The following is a 17,617-nucleotide window of genomic DNA, read 5'->3' on the forward strand; positions in this document are numbered from 1 at the left end:
AACTTTACTGAACGTATTTATTCGAATAGTTTTTGGATGGAGTCTTTAGGGCTTCCTAAGTAAAGTACCATGTCCCCTGCAGGCAGGTTTGGTGATCTCCTGGGTGACATCCAGCTGGGAAAAGGCCTTGATTCACAAAATTCCAACAGCTCCTGGGCCCACTGGGACATGAGAGAGATTTGGCAGCACAGGGGGATGGTCTTTGAACTCATGACCTGAAAGAAATGGGCACTCAAATGTGGTCCTACTTTAGGCACCCCGACTTACAGAAGAGCCAACAGGCCCCATGAGGTGGCCCAGGAGCCCAGGACCTAAACAAGATGGCAGCCCGCACCACGATGCCAGAGAGGGTCAGCAAGAAGGTCACCACGTAGGGGTTGACTATAGCTGGTGATGTGTTCTTCTGTACTTCATTCATACCCCTCCTGAGGGGCCCCTGCCCCCCAAGGTTCTACCCCAGCCCCTCAAAGACCAGCCTGATATATGTACATACTCTCAGTCAGTCTTCACTCTCCATGTACCCACAACTTCTGACTAAAGGCTGGTGCAGGCCAGGGTGTAAGAGGGGTCCCTGGGAGAGGCTCCCCCGACTGTGAGGACATCTAAAACTTCCCCAGTAGGGTTTGTCTTAGGGAGGGAGGATTATGCAGCCGTGTTCTCTTGAGCCACCTCCATCACCACTGGAGTCCTTGTAGGTGACCTGGGGGCAGAGGGGTGGGATGGACAGGGACAGAGCCTGAGGGTGAGCTGAGCCCCTCCCTCTTTGGGCTTTGGTTTCCTGTGCTGTGTCAAGCCTCATGTGAGGCCTTGCATGAAGATATAGTTCAGACACACCCAGGGAACACTGGGTTCTGGGGAGGTAGCACACACCCTCGGTGGGGGCACAAGAGGAGAACCACGTGCCTGGCATGGCCTCTCTGGAGGTGACATGGTAAACCTGCAACGTGTAAGGAGAGAGGGTCCGCGTGGGGAGGTGAGTCAGCCAGATGGCCATCAGGTGGGACGGCCACCACCAGGGGCAGCAGGATGGTGGAGGGGTCTGGCCTGGGGCCGGGAATACATGCTCCCCCATACAGACAGGTGAGTCTTTCCCAAGCGGGCCTTTCCTGTGGGCGGGGTGGCGCTGCAGGATCCCCTCCCACGGCCCGCGACCAGCGGCACACAAACCATTCTCGCAGCAACCCCAGCGCCGCGCAACCCCATTCTCCAGATGAGAGATGGATGTGCAACGCAGCCTCAGTCACTACCTGCCACCACCTCTGGAACCCCATTCCTAACGCTACTGTCCCCACATAACAACTGAAGAAAGGAAGGTTTATGAGTTAAGTGACGTGTCCAAGGTCACAGAGGGCTGGGCTCAAGCCCCAGCCATGTGAATGACTCCAGAGCCTGCATTCTTCACCACCACATCCCCAAGGCAGGGGCTTTACTAGGACCCAAACCTGGAAGATAGGAACACTGCTTCTTCCTTCTGCCCACCCAGAGGACAGAGCACGCAGCCCCAGGTACTGGGAGGTGGCAGTGTGGGAAACAAGTGGTTGCCCAGGCCCTGAAGGTCAGGGAGAATGCTGAGGCTCGCCTCCCTCCCACCCCTGACATTCACTGGGAACCTCAAAATGGAACCTGGAGGAGGTCAGGGAGTGGGGAGACAGGCAGGAATGGACACCTCACCTCCAATGAACCTTAAATGGCAGAGGCAGGGACAGAGCTCTTGCCTGACTTTCCTCCCCCTTCTCCTGTCCCTGCAAGGTGCCCCGTGCTGGAGAAATGGCAGCTCCCCACCAGGCCAATTGCTCAGATGGAGAAGGGCCTATGGGAGCCACTGCGGCTAGGTCCCAGAAGGAGAACATGACCTCTGGGTACCTGAAGCCTGGCCCTAGGCCTACCAGTGTGGCCATGTCTCTTGGGAGGGCCTGGTAGACAATAGACACGATGTCTGAGTAACTAAATTTCCTATTGAGGAGAGTCTACGGAATAGGCAAGACTGTTGCATTCAACTGACAGCCTGGCAGGCAATGGAGAGGCCAGAAGCAGACAAATGCCAGGTGGGCCCACACCTGGTCCTGGAGGGACAGCAGGCTGAGGAAAGGGGGAGTGTCACTCACCAGCCACAGTGAGGGAGCTCAGGGCCACACCTGGTTGGTCAGTGCCATCAGCACCCGGGGACCATTCACCAGGCCTGGCTCTGCACTTCTGCCTAGAACCACAGGGCCCTGACACTGGCCTGAGGAAGGGAGGGTGGTAGGGGAGGCTCCTGTGGCCACATGCAGGAGCCCACACACGGCAAGGTGTCATGCTCAAAAGAGGCCACAGGGGCCAAGAACTTAAGCAGATGTCCACTTAATCTTGTCCACTTAAGTCAAACCCTACCCCCCAGCCTCAGAACACAGCCTGCTTGAGCCTCTACAGATAAATGCCACTGCAGTGGGGAGGGGGCCGAGCCCAGCCTAGCACGTCTAGCAAAGCTGTGTCGAATCTGCCAAGATGATTCATACAGGACAGAAGGACCCGCAGGTCTGGTCCAGGGACCAGGAGCTACAGGCTGAGTGTCCCTCCGGGGGCTGGAAGGTGGCAGAGCAATGGCCTGAGGCTCCAGGGGGGGAAGCTGCAGTGGCCAAAGCCCATCTTGGTATGGCAGCCATGGGGATGGCTATGCTCTGGCATCCCCCAGGGCTGGGAGAGGAGAATGCCCAGGGTCTGGGGACCACTCTAGTGGGTGGATCAAGAAGCACAAGAAAGCACTCTGCCTAAGGCCCGGCTGTGAACCTGGGGGATGCCGTGTCTGGCCTAAGCCACTCATGCTGCTGCCCAGATGCCATCTGTGCTCAAATGGAAGAAGCGATGGCAGTGAGGGCAGAGTCCCAGCCCCCTACTCCCTCCCACCCTTTCCAGATGTAAATGAAGGTGAAGTCTTTGCTGGACATGCCCACCCACTGGACACGCTCACCCACATTTTCTGTTGGCTGCAGAGGGAGGGGTGAGAAAGTTGTATCTGAGTAAGGAAAAGCCAGGGTCCCACTCTGCCCCTCCCTGCGGGGTGAACTTAGACAAGTGCTCTTTTTTAGGGGGAGGGAGCGACGTGACTCACAGGGGAAGGGTCAGGTTCAGAGGTCCCACCCGGGAAGTCCAGACGACAGCTCATGGAGATACCCCATCCTCTCTGTCTGTGATCTGCTCCCATCCCCTAAGCCTCTATGAAAGCCACCCTCCTAATGCTAGGGCTGCGGAAGGTGAGGGACCAGCACCTGCTCTCAGGTAGCTTAGCAGGTTGGGCCTTCATCATGGGCAGGGCGTTGATCTCAGGATCACCAAGGTGATGGGCAGCTTCTCAGGAACCAGGTGCTCCAGCCATACCCTATGGGGCACAAAACTAGAAAGGTGTTAGGACCTTGAAGGGCCCCCAGGCCACCTTGTGCCAAGCTCTGCTTGGCGGTGGAGCCCCTGACACCCCCTGCTAGGCCAGTCTTCCCTTCTGTCTCACAGCAATGTCAGTACCACCTTGGAAATCAAATTAAGCAAGGGCACCCACAGCTCCCGGCCGGCCCCAGACCGAAGGAAGCAGGGCATTGAGCTGTCCTAGAAGGTGAGGCCAGGGCAGATGAGAACCTAGCCTTGTGGGAATTATAGCTATCTGGGTCCTACTCTGCACCCTTGTATGCTACCTCCTAACATTCAACCCTAACACACACCCCCACCAAAAGCTCCGAAGTGAGGGGGTGTCGGGGTGGGGATGACCCTTCAGGTAAAAGTTTTCATGTGCAGGGAAAGTTTGAGCTGGGCCTCAGGGCAGTCACAGGGGTAGGTAACCGGTCTGCTAAGGAATCCAGGAGGTACAAAGGTGTGGTGGGCACGTTCTAGAAGACAGAGAGCATCTTCCCGCTCACCACTGGGGCTGAGCGAGGCCAGGTCTACGAGCTAGCACATGTTGGCCACCACAGGGCACGGATACGAGCTGGCAGGCAGAAAGTGCCCCTAGACCTCCACCCGGCTCTGTACCAGGACCAACTTCTCGTCTTGGGGCGGGTGTGAAGAGGACATGGCTAGTAGGCATCGGTAGCAATGGAGGCCCAGGTCTCTCTCTAGCCTGGAAGGGGCTTGAGAGGCCAACAGGGCAGGGCCCCTAACCCCAGGCTTAGAGCTGAGAGAAGGCTGGCAAGAGGGAGGCCTCAAAGCCTGGCACCCACTAGGTATGACCGCCCAGAGAAGGGCTGGGGCCACGGCGGAGCTATCCACCTCTCTGCCTCAGTTGACCCTCTTTGCTGAGGAAAGCAGGGGGAACCATGTCTCAAGTGGATCCCAGGGCAAAACAAAGCTGTCGGTCCTACAGGGAGGTGGATGAGACATTCTAGGGAGGCAAAGACCAGGGGCAGTGTTGTGTGCTTGGGGCGAGGTAGGAGGCGTGGAGAAAATTGTCTTCTTTGAGGGCCAAGGAGAAAGGAAGGTAAGCAGAGAGGAGCTCACAGACATTGTGCCTCAGCCCCTCTTCCACCCACCTCCAAACCAGGCTTCTCCCTTCTTGGTCAACAATTCGGATGGCACTATTCTCCTTACCGTCAGTGCAACTTCCCAGCTGTGCTGGTGGGCACTGACAGAGCCTGGATTCATCAGGAGTGGTGCACAGATGATGCGCATGGAAGTGGAGAGGAGCATGGGATCCCTGGCGGGCAAGCCTGGGCCTTCAGACATGCCCTGGCCATGGCAGGCTTTACTGGAACCTACCAGATGTGGCCTCCAACCCAAAGGGATCCGGTTTCCAGGCCAGGACTGGAGCCAGACTCCTCTCAGGGGTAAGGGACACAGTGGGATAGGATGTAGGCCACCCAGACATCACTGGGACTTTGGGTCTGCTGGCCAGCTGGAAAAACAAACCTGGAAGGGCTCTGCTTGAAGGCAGGGCTGGGCCTGGGTGACTCCGATCACCTCTGTGACAGGGGCAGTCCCATCCTCTGGATCAGACTTCTGAGCTGGGGTGGAGAAGAGAGGTCCTATAGTCCCCGCCCCCCCAGCCCAAAGCCCCTCCCACCCAAGTAGCCACCATCAAAAGGGGTACAGAAACTTGAGTTCTCCTCCCAGCGGGCTGTGGCTTCCTGAGGCGGTCTCTCCGTGACCCCTGGGTGAAGCAAGGTAGGAGAGCTGACAGGAACATGGCAGTTGTGAGTGCTGGTTGCTCAGGACTGAGCCCCTTTCTGCCCAGGTGGCCTCAGAGACACTCCAGCTATCCAGCTCAGCTCAGAGCCAGGGCCTGGGGTCAAATAGCTTCTCTGCTTGAGAACAAGGTGCCGGGATGGGGGTGGGGGGTGGGGGTCATTAAACCTCTGGCCAGAGGTTCAAATGTCCAGGCTGTGGAAGGACCAACAGTCAGGAAAGGGGACTGTGGGTCTGGGCTGGTCTGAGGCCTTTGTGTGGGTCTCCCAGCAGTCAGGGACCTTGGTGGACACAGAGCCCCTGATGTGTGAGGAGGAAGGAGGCCTGGACTGTGCCAGGTCCCTGGCACCAGACCCCGAAGAGGTCCCTGGGAGGGAGCCCGGCACGTAAGAAAGTGTTGCAGAAGCCTTGGGTACATCCTCCATGGTGGGGAAGCGGGGCCCAGCTAGAGGTTTAGGGCCCACACGGCAGGGGCCCAAGGGTCACAAGGGAAAAGGGCTCCGTGCTGGGGTTACATGGAAAGCAAGTCTTGTGTACAGAGCATGGCGTCAGCTGAGCCAAGAGCGGCCTCCCCACCAGCCCCGAGGGACGCTGGGAGCCCAGGCTGCCAGGGGCTGGACACCAGAGGTGCCAACGAGACGAGAAGGGTCTAAGCTAACTCCAGATGGAACACCACTCACAGGTCCAGAAGGCGTCTCCAAGCTGACAACTGGAAAAGTCTGGGCTATCTGCAGCTGGGGTCCTAGGACGCCCCGAGGTGCAAGGCAGTGTTGGGAGAGCACCAGGCAGATCTGGTGAGGACCAGTCCTTTAGTGGCTGGAGGCCCTTGGTGATGGCAGGGTGGTAGGTTGGTAGTGGACAGGACTGGGGATACCTAGTGTGTCCTCAGGGCCAGCAGGTGGCAAGTGGGGGGGTGGGGGGACTGTGAAGGCTGAAGAGGGCAGCCCTGACTCTCACATCAGGAACAGAAAGGCAGGCAGGGCCCAAGTCTGGCGGGAGACCCAGGCCTCACTAAGGGGCTTTCCTCAGGCCCTCTGGCCCACTCAAGGCAGAGGGGAGCCAGCCAGGCCTAAGGACCCTTCAGGAGGAAGGGCAGGGGCTGGCAGAAGCCCCTTGCTGCTGTGCTGAGGGGCCCCAAGCCGAAGCTCCAGCTCTTCTGATGCTTGGGTCTGGGAGGTTTATAGAGTCTGAGAAGCCGCCGCCAAGCTTGGAGTCCCAGGCTCCACACTAGAGGCAGGAGGGGGACCTGCTCTGGCCCTGTCCCCCCCATCCGAGAAGAGGTCTGTAGAGGATTTGACCTGGTGGCTATGAAGAAAGAAGCAAGGGACTCCCTGCGGGGAGGGGCCTCTCAAGGTTCTTCCAAGGGGGGTCTGCACCCTCTTCCCAGGAGCCCAGGCTCTCACTGCCTTAAGACACGGAGGCCTGGGGAGTTGAGTCCCTCCGGGACAGAGGCAGGGGGCTGGCGCTGGGAGTGTTAAATGGGATAGATCGCTCTGCACATGTAGAAGCCTCCGAGGGGCGGCAGCTAGAACACCCAGGGTCAGGGTCCCCACGGAGGTAACAATGTCCCTCCCTCCCAGCCTCGGTCCAGGGGCTTCTGTCCAGGGCGTCTGCAGGACCTCCCCCTGCCTTGGGGCCTGGAAGGGCTGCAGTAGGCTGGGCTGCGGGCTCAAAGAACTCCCCAGGAAAGAGGTCTGGGGTGCACAGCCCATGGGCTGGAGACACTACTCTAGGAGGAGGACCGTGGGGTCAAAAGAGGCACATTCAGATAGGTGGGTAGGGCCTTGCTCCATCTCCCTTATGGGGGTTTAGGGAGACCCAGCCCATTCACTCCTTTAGTGAGAACAAGGCTGAGCAGGAAGCACCTGATTACCAAGGGGGTTCTTCATAATCCCGTCAGGCATAGCTCCGTGCTCTTCCTTCCAAAACACCAGCTCCAAGACAAAGCTGCCCCGTCACTTACCTTGCAGGCTTAACTCCTGATGGCATGGCTAGTGGGTTGGGCTCCTCGGCCTTTTGTACTGGGTCAGCGCCCCAAGTGGGGCAGCCAGGAGGCAGAGCCTCCCTCAAGCCGGAGGCTCACCTGAGCACCATCATCCTTTTATTAACTGGCCAGAGACACATCCAGTGTCTCTTGCCTAGTAAGGCCACCTGAGTCAGAGAGAAGCCTAGCCCAACAGGCCTGGGCTCAGCCACTGGGGTGAAGCAGAGCCAGGGCGGGGTACTGTAGCCGGGCTCAGGGAAAGATTCACAAACACTAGGACTAACACAGGCAGGTCTGACCAGTCTCCAGTCTAGATGGAGGGAACACCACCGCAAACAGGACGCAGGACGAGCCCAGCAGGGGCAGCATCTCTGGAGGGCATGTCGAGTCTCCCCCCACCATCTCATGTGCAAAGGATGAAGTCATCAGCATGCAAACAGGGGGACAGCACTATTCTTTGTATGCCTTGCTGGGCATGTCCTTGGTGCTGGGAGAGGGGTATGTGCCAGGTGGGTGGTGGCCAGCATTTCTCACAGGGCAACATGCTATAGACCAGCAAGCAACCACCAGGACCCACAAGGGTCTCAGGAGGGAGGGGCTTTCCCCCGAGCAGGGAAGTGGCTGCCCGGTGGCTGTGACAAGGACTCACATGGCCAGAGCCAGCATGGAGGTGCCAGAGAGCCTTGGTGCCTTCTGGGCTGGGAACAGGGAGAACTGCTAAGGATTAGGCCCCTGGTGATGGCCCATTAAACCTGTGGATGGCCCCCCTCCCCCGCCCCGCCAAACACACAGCCAGGCCCCAGGTCCAAAAACAACCCAAATGCTTTTAATGTTTAATGGCCTGCCTCCAGGGCCCACAGCCTTATTACAAACCTTAGCCAGGCCAAGGGCCCAGCCTGCCAGCCTCTGGCTCAGTGTAGCGCTCTGCAAGGAGGTAACTCATAGCAGGCATGACTGACGGGACTCCCACTTGGGGAGCGCCAGGGTCCCCAGTCCATATTTTCAGAGACCTCCCAGGGCTGACCTGTCATTCAGCCCATCTCTTCTAGTCCCTGAGTCCCTGCAGCTGTGTGACTTCTAGCAAAAACACATCTTTCTTGGGGAAATGCACCAGGTAGAGAAGGCAGCTCAGGGAAGTCACTGGTTATCAATCAGGATGGGCCTGGGGCCTCCCAGAGATGGAGCCACAGGCCCAGACAAGGATGCCAGCCCCAGGCTGTGTCTCTGCACCCCTTATAGTGAAGGAGGGAAGAGGCAGGCACCCCCAGGGAGCTCCAGGCTGGGGGTCAGGGCCCAACACCAGGCCAGGGGGTATAGCCCCAGGCTTTCCTGGGGGAGGACTCTAGAAAGAAGTCATACACACTGTACACTGCACCACTCTAAAATAGCCAAGTCCTATGACACACACAGACTTTCTAGAAGAATGTTCTGCTTGCCTTAGCCTCGTATTCCAGGCCCTGGCTGGGATTAGGGCCCCTGTCCCGGGGAGGGAGCAGAGAGCAAACCTTAATGGGTGTGTGTCAGGTTATTACCCCCACAACAACCCTGTGAGGTAGGCTGCGTTGTCCTATCTTACAAATGGAGAGCTGGGGGCTCAAGGGGGAGGGGGGGAGGGGAGTGACTTGCCTGGTTACACAGCAAGGAACACAGGAGCCAGGATTCAAGCCCAAGTCTGTTGAGCTCCAAAGCCCACACATTTTCTCTAAGGAAGAAACAGGGAAGTAGTTCTTTCTAATGAAGGCCCTCGAGTTAAAAGCGGGGTTGGGGTGGGGGGTAGGGTAGGAGCTCCAGCCCGTGGAGAGTGGGGGTGGGGGCAGCAAGAGCTGGAGAAGCTCCAAGGGTGTGTCCACTCCTTGCCCTGGGCCGCCGGCCTACAAGATAAGGGTACAGAGTGGCCCCCGCACAGCAGCTGTCCAAATAGCAACCAGTGCTACAGGTGATGGCTCTGGCCACCCAACACCTGTGGGTGGGGCACAGGCCGATCCGGCCCTGAGGCCTTGTGGCCCCAAGTGGGCAGTGCGAGGCCATTGAGCCAGGCAGTTTCCAGCAGGCTGCGGAAGCGAGCCCTTAGTGTGGGGCCAGGTGGGCTGGCGCTGGTGGCGGGGGCAGGTGAGGCACCGCGGGACCCTTCCCCATCGTTTGCCTCTGTTTTCTCCGGGCCAGGGGTTGGTGGCTTCCTCCCCGGCTTCCTGGCCTTGGGGGCGGGTGACTTCCAGGCCAGGGCGAGGCTCTCTGGCTCATCTCTGGCCATGGTGGGTTCTGAGGAGGGCACAGATCCAGCTTCAGTGTCCAGGTCACCTGGAAAATGAACACACAGTCAGGCTGCAGACCCCAACACTCTTTAGGTCCCACCTCCTGGCCTCCAAAGCCATCTAGACCAGTGATTCCCTTCTGCTCGGGCCTCAGCAGCGTCACAGAAACCGTGACCATTCCCCACATGTGCTGGAGGCCAGACCATCAAACCAAAGGGTGTGCTTCTCCCCAGGTGACACCAGAGCTCTATCTGATGAGGGTACTGCTCAAGAGAAGTGTCTGGTGCAAGAACAAAAGGAAAGGGGCCAAAAGGTAAGGAACCACTGGCCTGCACAGGCAGGGAAACGGAGGCATGAGAGAGGCCCCGCTATACATCAGCACCATCATCTTTCCGTCACGCCACTCCAGGACCCAGGGGTGGAGGAGGCAGCAGAAGGGACAGGAGGGAAGCTTCTGACCAAGAACACACCTACTGGCAAGAGAGGCTGTCAGGGCAACACCAAGGACACCCAAAGAAGGATCGGGGGAGGACCCACAGCCCAGGGAGGGAGTGGGGACCGGGGTGCCAAATCCGGCCAGTGGCAGGAAGCTGGGTCCCAGTCAACTCTGCACTAGGTCCCAGACTCCTGCAGGCTCCATCAGAGCAGGAGGGGACCGTGATGTGCCTGCGCTGCAACTTCCTAAGTGCTCAGGGGACAGCAATGCTTGTCACCCAGACCCCCACGTTGGGGTCTGGGTGCCCATTGTGCCCCACTGCCTCAGGGTCTTCTCCATCCTGACCTGAAGCCTAGACAAGAGCCCAGGCCAACAGTTCAAGCCCAGACACAGGCTGGTGGCAGGGATGGCAAAGCAGAGGGAAAGAAAGACTACAGAGAGGGTCACAGGCCTCAGGCCGTAATATGGCAGATGTCGTGATGCAAGAGAGGCCACGACGGACACCGCCTGGCACCGTCACCGAAGTCCTGGCAGACGTGAGCACACACATGTTGAGGTGCCTCTGCAGCTCCCGAGAGCGGAGCCAAGCTACCCAGACCAATGCATGTGATGCTCTGGGACACAAAAATAGAGCTGAAGGGCAATATGCAAGAGGCATCATTTAGTGGGGGAAAAGCAAACCACAAAACACTGTTCCGACTTATGGGCGCACTACCCATCAACACCCGGGAGGACTGAAACACTGCACATTCAAGGGCAACAGAGCTTGGGGGTGGGAGGCGGGAGGGGGATTCCTGCCCGCTTTCGGGTTTGAGGTGCCATTTACTGAGATGGAGAAGGCGGGGCTGGGGGGAGGCGGGCAGAAGGCTTAGGGGGAAGCTCAGGAGTGTGGGTCTGGGAGGAGTTAAGGGTCAGACAGACACCAGGTGCAACAAGCCAGCACGCATTCCGTTCTTTGCGGCCCAAGCCCAGAGGATGGGAAGCTGGGCAGGACACAGACATGGTGGGGAAAGACCTCACTCAGATAGAGAACACAGCCTAGTTAGAGCCCCAGAACCCAAAGGAGAAGCCTGTACCAAAGCCGGAGAAGGCACAGCGGAGGAGGAGGAGGGAATCTGGGAAGGAAGGTGCTACACTGGGGAAGGCTGAGGTTTCCACAGGGACAGAGTGGCTGACATGCTCAGAGGCTTACAGAGGAGGCTGCGAAGGCTCTCGGTGCTGGTGCCGGGGTGAGGAGTGAACGGGGGGGGGGGGGTTTGGTCCACAGAGAGCCTACCCTGGCTGGTCTTTGGCCAGCCCCCTCCCCAGCATGAGTTCCGGGCCTCTCTGCCCTTTCCAAGGCCCAGGCATCCCTCAGCCCCTGGCTTTGACCGCTCACACAGCCCACACACCTGTCACTCGCTCACACAGCTCCGGTGGCTACTGGGGCTGCCCCATGCTCACCCAGCTGGCGCCGCACACAGTCGTGCCACTGCAGGCCCAGCAGGTCGGGGTAGATGTCGGGCAGCTGGCGCAGCGCCAGCAGCTTGAGCATGCGCGAGGTACAGCCGTGCAGGGCCCGCTCACGCAGCGCCCGCTCCTCAGACAGCGTGGTGGGCCGCAGCTCCACGCGGTGCTCCTGCAGCACGTGGTCCACAGAGGCGGGGGGCAGCCGGGGGAAGAGCCGCTCCTTCACCAGGTGGATGGGCACGAAGATGGCACCGGCCCGCACCACATGAGGGAAGGGGCACTGCTGGGTGCACACGAAGCTCTGCAGCTGCGACAGCAGCTTGCCCAGCAGCCCCTGCACGCCCTGGCAGTCCTGCCACGCCGCCCGGCCCCACGGCCCGGCTGTCTCGAGCCACTCACGCAGCTTCTCAGGTGGGGAGTGGGCCACCGAGCCCGAGATGGCATCGCACAGGGACGCGTGCAGTCCTGTAAAGTGTTGCTCTGGGGAGTCCGCTGTGGCGGCGGGGGTAGAAGCTGGAGTCGGGGCCTGGGCCTGGGCCGGCGATGGAGCAGGAGCAGGGGCTGGGGTTGGGGAGGTCATGGCTACGGCTGGAGGACTGGGCAGCGCCAGGTTGAAGCAGGCCACGGGCAAGGGCTGGCTGAGGATCTGTAGACCAAGGGGCACTGATGTGGGCGTGGGGACAGGCTGGGCAGACGCGGGGGCCGGGGTGGGTGCAGACGGGACCACGGCTGCAGGCAAGGGTGCTGGCCGGAGGATCTTGAATTTTCGGAACATGAAGGCCACGGAGCTGTGGAAGTTGGTCCTCGGGGTGGCCTCCGTAGTCGCTGGCGCGCCGGGTGCCTCCGTGACTACCTTTTCCAGGTCAGGCAGATCCGAGACCGTGTTCCCCACACGGGGCGGGTCCAGGGCCGCAGCGGGCTTGGCATGCACTGCAGGACTAGGAACCCTGACGGGAGCCTCTGCCACGGGCTTCTTCACACTTAAATCCAGTGCCACCTCCTCTCTAAGTGAGCACCGCGCCTTCGGAGGGGCCTCTCGGGCAGGCAGGGGCTCCCCACGGTCTTTGGCAGGGCTGCCCCTGGGGGCGGGGGCAGAATCAGGCTTGGCCGTGTCCTCAGGTGCCTGCACATCCAGATAGTCCCGGTAGGGGGCCAGGCTGAAGACATTGTCAATTACAGGCATGGGTGGAGAGCTGGGTGGCAGCGTACCCTCGTTGCGTGGGAGAGACTGGCGCTCCCGGGCACAGGCTGGGAGTGCCGGTGGGGTGCGGGGGCCCGGACTGTCTCCGATAACAATGGGCGCTCCAGGGTGCTCATTGAGCTGGGGCTGGAGCTGCTCTTTCCTGCAGCTGGGGAGCCACATCTTCTCTGCGTCCTGTACTGGCTTCTCTGCAGGCCTTACAGGCTCTGGGCAGGACTGGCTGGCAGGGAGAGGCTGGCATCCTCGCTGGAAGGCGCCGGGCTGTGGCACAGCCTGCACACTGTTTTGGGAAGGTGGCGTCCCTCCGAGCCCCGGGGATGCCCCATAGAGAGAGAGGTCATCCCGGGCATAAGGAAAGCCCAGTGTCTGGGGGGTGAAGTCCAGTGGGCACCGGGGAGCAAGAGGTGGCTCCAGCTTGAGGCCTGGGGAGGGTGCTGGGAGCGGGGCCGAGGGGTAGGAAAAAGTGTCCAGGCCCACTGGGGGCATATAGGGTGTCTGGGCTGCCTGCTGCCTCAGGTAGGGGCTGCTCAGCCCCCCGGCTGGGTACCCAGTCCCCTTGTGGGCTCCCAGAGGCTGCAGTGGGAGCACTGAGCTGTAGCTGCCCTGCTTGTCCGGGTGGCGACAGGCTGGCGGGCAGGGCAGGGCCTGCGGAGGGTGAGGGAGTGGGTAGTGGGTGGGCACCGTATCCTGGCAGGCTGGCCCCAGAGGCTGGGCCAGCTGGGTCCAAGGACTTGGGGGTCCCTCAGGCAATGCCTGCTTGGGGTCCCCAGAGTAAGGACCCGCATACTTGGAGGCCAGGATGCCTGTGTTGTGGATGGTCCGATACTTGTCTAGGAATGTCTGACACGGGGAGAAGCCTACAGAGTTTTTGCCAGATCCCCCAGTTGGCACCCCACGCAAGAAGGTGCCATCCAGAGACTGGCTCTTGCCAGGAGTTGGGGTTAGTGAACAAGGTGGGTCGGCCGAGGGTACCAGGGGCCCAGTCACCATTGTCCAATCAACATCCAGGGGCCTCTTCACCGCCCCTTCACCCAGGCAAGTCGAGAGCCCGTAACACAGAGGGCTGCGGTAGACAGGTTTGGGGGCCGCCAACGGTGGGCCTGGGTAGGAATGAGACTGGGGACTGAAAGGTAGGAGCTCAACGGGGCCGGAGTCCTGCACCTTCTCAGAGCTTTCTGCTGGTGGGCGGTAGAGCAGGCAGCTGGTCAACAGGTTGTCTGTCCGAAGAGGGGGTCCTGCCATGCTGGTAGGGTACAAGGGTGGGTACGGGGTCCAGGAGGCCAACCTCTCTGGCCCTGCCTTGGGGGCACTGCCCATAGGGCAGGAGAAGTAGGCACCCTTGTAGCTGCAGGGGTCCTGGTTACCAGCAGAGGGGGGCAGGCTGTGCCCGGGGCCAGAGTCTGCCTCTAGGCGGGGGAGCTTGCCATACACCACAGGCCCCAGGGTCCCCAGTGGCCGCTTCTCCGCCATTACTGTGAAGGCTTCAAGCCCTCAGGGGCCCCAGCTACTCAACTGCTGACCTGGGAGGGAGAGAGACAGACAGACAAAGGAAAGGGCTGTCAGAACAGACTCGAGGCAAGCAATGGAGGGCTGCTGCTCTTGCTGGCTCATCGCCACACCTAAGAACTCGGCACTTAGTAGATGCTCGATCTAGACTATGAATGAATGAACGCACGAGTCATACAACACAGAGATTTCCAACATATACTCCCCACCCCCATCCCAGGAGCTCCTTCTGTTCAGCTTCTTTCCACATGACTCCCAAGACCCCTTTCTTGGAGTTTCACACTTGCAGGGCACGGCCTGAGGATCAGCTCGCTCGCTACCCCCGTTCCCCATATACGGAGGAGGAGGAGGCCCCTACATCCCAATGTCACTGATAAAGGAGATGGGACAAGAGGCAGGCTTCCCACCTCCCACTATAGCTCTCACCGCAGATGCCATAGGGATCTCAAGGTGCCCACTGCAGCCAAGATGTCAAATTGGACACTGTGAATTCAGATTTCCTGAGACCCTCTAGCTTTCACTCTCGGACCTGCCAGACTTATCAAAAACGTCAGAGCTAAGCCTGGAACCCAGGTCCCTCAGGCCAGAGCAACACCGCCACCGGGCTTGGTTCCACAGGGTAGGGCTATTCCCCCAGGAGAGGCAGTTGGGGGGAGCACAGCTTCGTACAGGCCCTGCCCCCAGCAGGAGAGCCAAGGCTGTCCAGTAGATGGTGCTGTGACACCAGCAGGAAGGTCCCCAAAGTGCCCAGAAGGACAGCCTGGTGTGCATCCCAACCCCTAAGCTGCAGTTGGGTATTCCAAGGCACATGAGGGCAGCACAGCACTGGGGACAAGCAGCAAGGGCAGCAGGAGGGTGTGACTGTCCAGGGAAGGAGTCCCCGGGTACCACCGAGTGCTAGCTGGCAACTACCCCCACTGTACTGAAAGACTGAATGCCAGGACAAGATGAAAGCCCCGAAGCAAGGCGGAGCAAGGACTGGGACCCAGGCCCAGGAGCTCAAGCATCAAGGCAGCAGGTACCCAATGACCCGTGAGGGTTCATCTGAGGCCAGTCTTCTAAGGCCCTGCCTCTACCTCTCCTGGTACCCTGTGCTGCAAAACGCTCAGGTGGCTTAGAAAGGATAAATCAGCTCACTCTTGTTATGATTAGGCCATGGTTCAGGTGCCACAGGTTTCTGTCTCTAACAAGCTAAGCCAGCCCTCTCTCCCAGCCCTCCCCTCCCTTCTGGCTAGTGGCCAATGAGAGCCACAGGCCCAGACCAGCACACTCTGGGGGCAAGAAGAGCCAACGGTAGCATGAGGGCCAACGCTCACTCCCATCCCAGCCTAACCGTACCGAGGAAACCAGGCAGGGCTCTCACAAAGTTGGCTCATCTCCTGGCCAAAATCTCGACACCTCAGGCCAGCCTAGAAGGCAGGAAGGGGAGTGAGGGCAATGGCAGCGACAGCAGTGCCCTATGACAGAGGTCTGCATCCCAGAGGGAAAACTCCTTGTTGTACCGTTTGGGGGTGTTAAGGCTCCCTTCCCAGCCCAAGGAGAGCTCTGGGTTGATTAAGTGCTGCTCTGGTCTCACCACCCCCACAGGCCCCTTGGGGCCTGCTCCACACCCACCCCAACCTCAGGAGTCCTTCTCTCTTGGGCTCTGCCCGTTCCATGCCCTTTGCCCTGGAGATTTCCTGAGACAGCCTCCCCTCCACCCTGGGACTCAGCCAATAGAGACGAAACCACCCGGGACCCTCAAGAGTCTTTGGGGGGAGGGATGCAGGCTCTAGGGAGTCAGTGGAGGACTGTGGAGGGTGGCCTGCCCTCCTGCCAGTAGAAGCAGCCCAGGGCACACTCCCTTGAGGGAAGCCCCTCCCCAGTCATGACAGTAGTCAAAATGTAGGTGCTTCCTTCCCTGACACACACACATATACTGAGGCGGCAAGCAAATGCTTGGAGAAGAGCAGGACCACAAGGAGCAGGGTCACATCATCCTTTGGGCCACCAAGCTGTTTGCGGACTGAGGTTAGAGTTGGGCTGGGAGGACCAACCTCGGCCAGGGCCTAGGGCGGGATCCAGGGAAAGACCCCCCACCCCCACCCCCACGCCATCCTAGCATCGGGGGAAGCAAACAGAATCTGGGGCCCAACTCCCTCTTCCATCTCCTAGCTGCTCTCTGGAAGGCCCAGGGACGGTGGGAAAGACCAGGAATAAGAGAGCGATCCTGCCTGGCTCTGGCCAGCGTCTGGCTTCCCCTAGAGGGCTGAATCAGGCCCCTCCGGGGTTCTCACACCTCCCCCCGCTGAGACTCTGGGCCCAGCTGACGGGAACAAATGAACCTGGGGCGGCCCAGGCTCCAGTGGAGGGGGAAGGGTCGCAGGATCAGACTCCACCACCTTTCCTCTACCTGCTCCGCCCATAACCGTGCTGCCTGTGGCCCTCGGCCAACCTGGCTTTGGGGCTGCCGCCGCGCCTGACCCCGCGGCTTCCGGTGTCCCCATGCTCTGCCCGTTGGCGCTGGGGCGCACGTGCACCCCAGCAGGCCGACACACAGGCCGCAGCCACGCATGCAAACCCGTGCCTGCAAGTACGTGCACGGCCCACATCTGCACACACGCCCCTTCAGAACTGCGTTCTCCCCTCGCTGGGGCCCGGCACACGTGTGCACCTCAAGAAGGCCCGCGCACCCAGCCCCACGGACCTACACTCACAGACTGGCGGGAGGTCAGGAGCAGGGGGCGGCCTGGCCTCAGAGTCCGGGCAGTCACCGCCTCGGGGCGATCCCGCCAGCCTGGGCTGCGGCCAGAGGGTGAGTCAAGCCCTAGCGAGGAAACCGCAGGGCCGTCCCGTCCCAGCAGGGCGCGTCCAGGGCCCTGCGGCGCCTCTGCGCCCGCCGCCCCCCAGGCCCAGCCCCCCGCCGCCCCCACATCTCCGCCCCGGCAGTCCACGTGAGCTGGGCCCCTAGGGAGGCCCGAGGGCTCCTGCCGGAGCTCCTCCTCACCGGGCCCTTGCCGGATCCGGCGCCAGAGCCCTGCCAGAGCCGCGGGGCGCTCCCAGGTCCCGGGAGCCTCGAAGTTCGGGGAACGTCGGAGCAGCCGCGCGTCCTCCGGCCCCGCAGCCCGCCAGCCCTGGGCCCGCCGCAGCCCGGAGCCGCCGCACCTCTGCCCAGGCCTGGGGCGCCCCATGCGTCGGCCGGCCGGTAGGGGCGCCCTGGGGCAGCGCCACCCGCCCCTTCCCCACGCGCCGCCCGCAAACTCGGCCCAACTTTCGGCGCCAGAGCGGGTGAGCTCGTACCTGCAGGGCGCCAGGCTTCCCGCCGCTGCTACCTGGGGCCGCGGCCGCATCGTCCAGCGCCGCGGAGGCCGCGGGTCCTGGTGGGGCCGGGCCCGGAGCGGAAAGACGCGGCGAGCACCGAGCTCGGAGCCACCCTCTTCGCGGCCGTTCGCGCCGCCGCTGGGCGCCGTCTGCGGTCCCGGGCGGGGCGGGCTGGGGGCGGAGCGGGGGCGGGGCGGCCCGCGTGGTGGAGGCTGAGCCCGGCCGCGCCTCTGGGAGCCCACGCTCCCCTGGGCCCGGGGTGCGGAGGCCCTGCGGCGGCCAGCCCCACCCGGACCCGGCCTCGCGTGCCGCGCACCGTCTGTACCCACCGCGCTCCGCTAACC

At 61.1% G+C, this 17,617-nt stretch overlaps 1 protein-coding gene across 8 annotated transcripts; it reads right to left on the reverse strand.

Moving 5' to 3' along the window:
• CUNH15orf39 (chromosome unknown C15orf39 homolog) lies at positions 1–17,404 on the reverse strand. 8 transcript variants are annotated; one of them, XR_005529492.1, is made up of 7 exons: positions 17,253–17,404; positions 11,261–13,987; positions 9,273–9,427; positions 8,756–8,831; positions 4,870–4,964; positions 3,246–3,355; positions 1–215 (listed from the first exon to the last, which is right to left on the reverse strand). XR_005529492.1 is itself a non-coding variant. In XM_039238191.1 (4 exons), the coding sequence occupies exons 2-4, from the start codon at positions 13,935–13,937 to the stop codon at positions 8,790–8,792; spliced, it is 2,874 nt and encodes a 957-aa protein (XP_039094122.1). In that variant the 5' UTR covers positions 13,938–13,987; positions 17,253–17,404; the 3' UTR covers positions 7,934–8,789. The 8 variants fall into 8 exon arrangements, 6 of the variants coding, with proteins under 6 accessions (XP_039094122.1, XP_039094117.1, XP_039094121.1 ...); XR_005529491.1 differs by having other exon boundaries at positions 3,246–3,370; XM_039238191.1 differs by lacking the exons at positions 1–215; positions 3,246–3,355; positions 4,870–4,964 and having other exon boundaries at positions 7,934–8,831.
• Positions 17,405–17,617: the final 213 nt, after the last annotated feature.

Source organism: Hyaena hyaena, unplaced genomic scaffold (genome assembly GCF_003009895.1).
Source record: "Hyaena hyaena isolate Hyena2069 unplaced genomic scaffold, ASM300989v1 scaffold_137, whole genome shotgun sequence".
Lineage (NCBI taxonomy): Eukaryota > Metazoa > Chordata > Mammalia > Carnivora > Hyaenidae > Hyaena > Hyaena hyaena.

Bases quoted from the DNA above. Each gene is read 5' to 3' on its own strand.
- CUNH15orf39 (XM_039238186.1), bottom strand. From the start codon at position 13,937: ATGGCGGAGAAGCGGCCACTGGGGACCCTGGGGCCTGTGGTGTATGGC. The intron at 9,428-11,260 runs GTGAGCATGGGG...TTCATTTTCCAG, and splicing joins CTGTGTGCGGCGCCAGCTGG to GTGACCTGGACACTGAAGCT.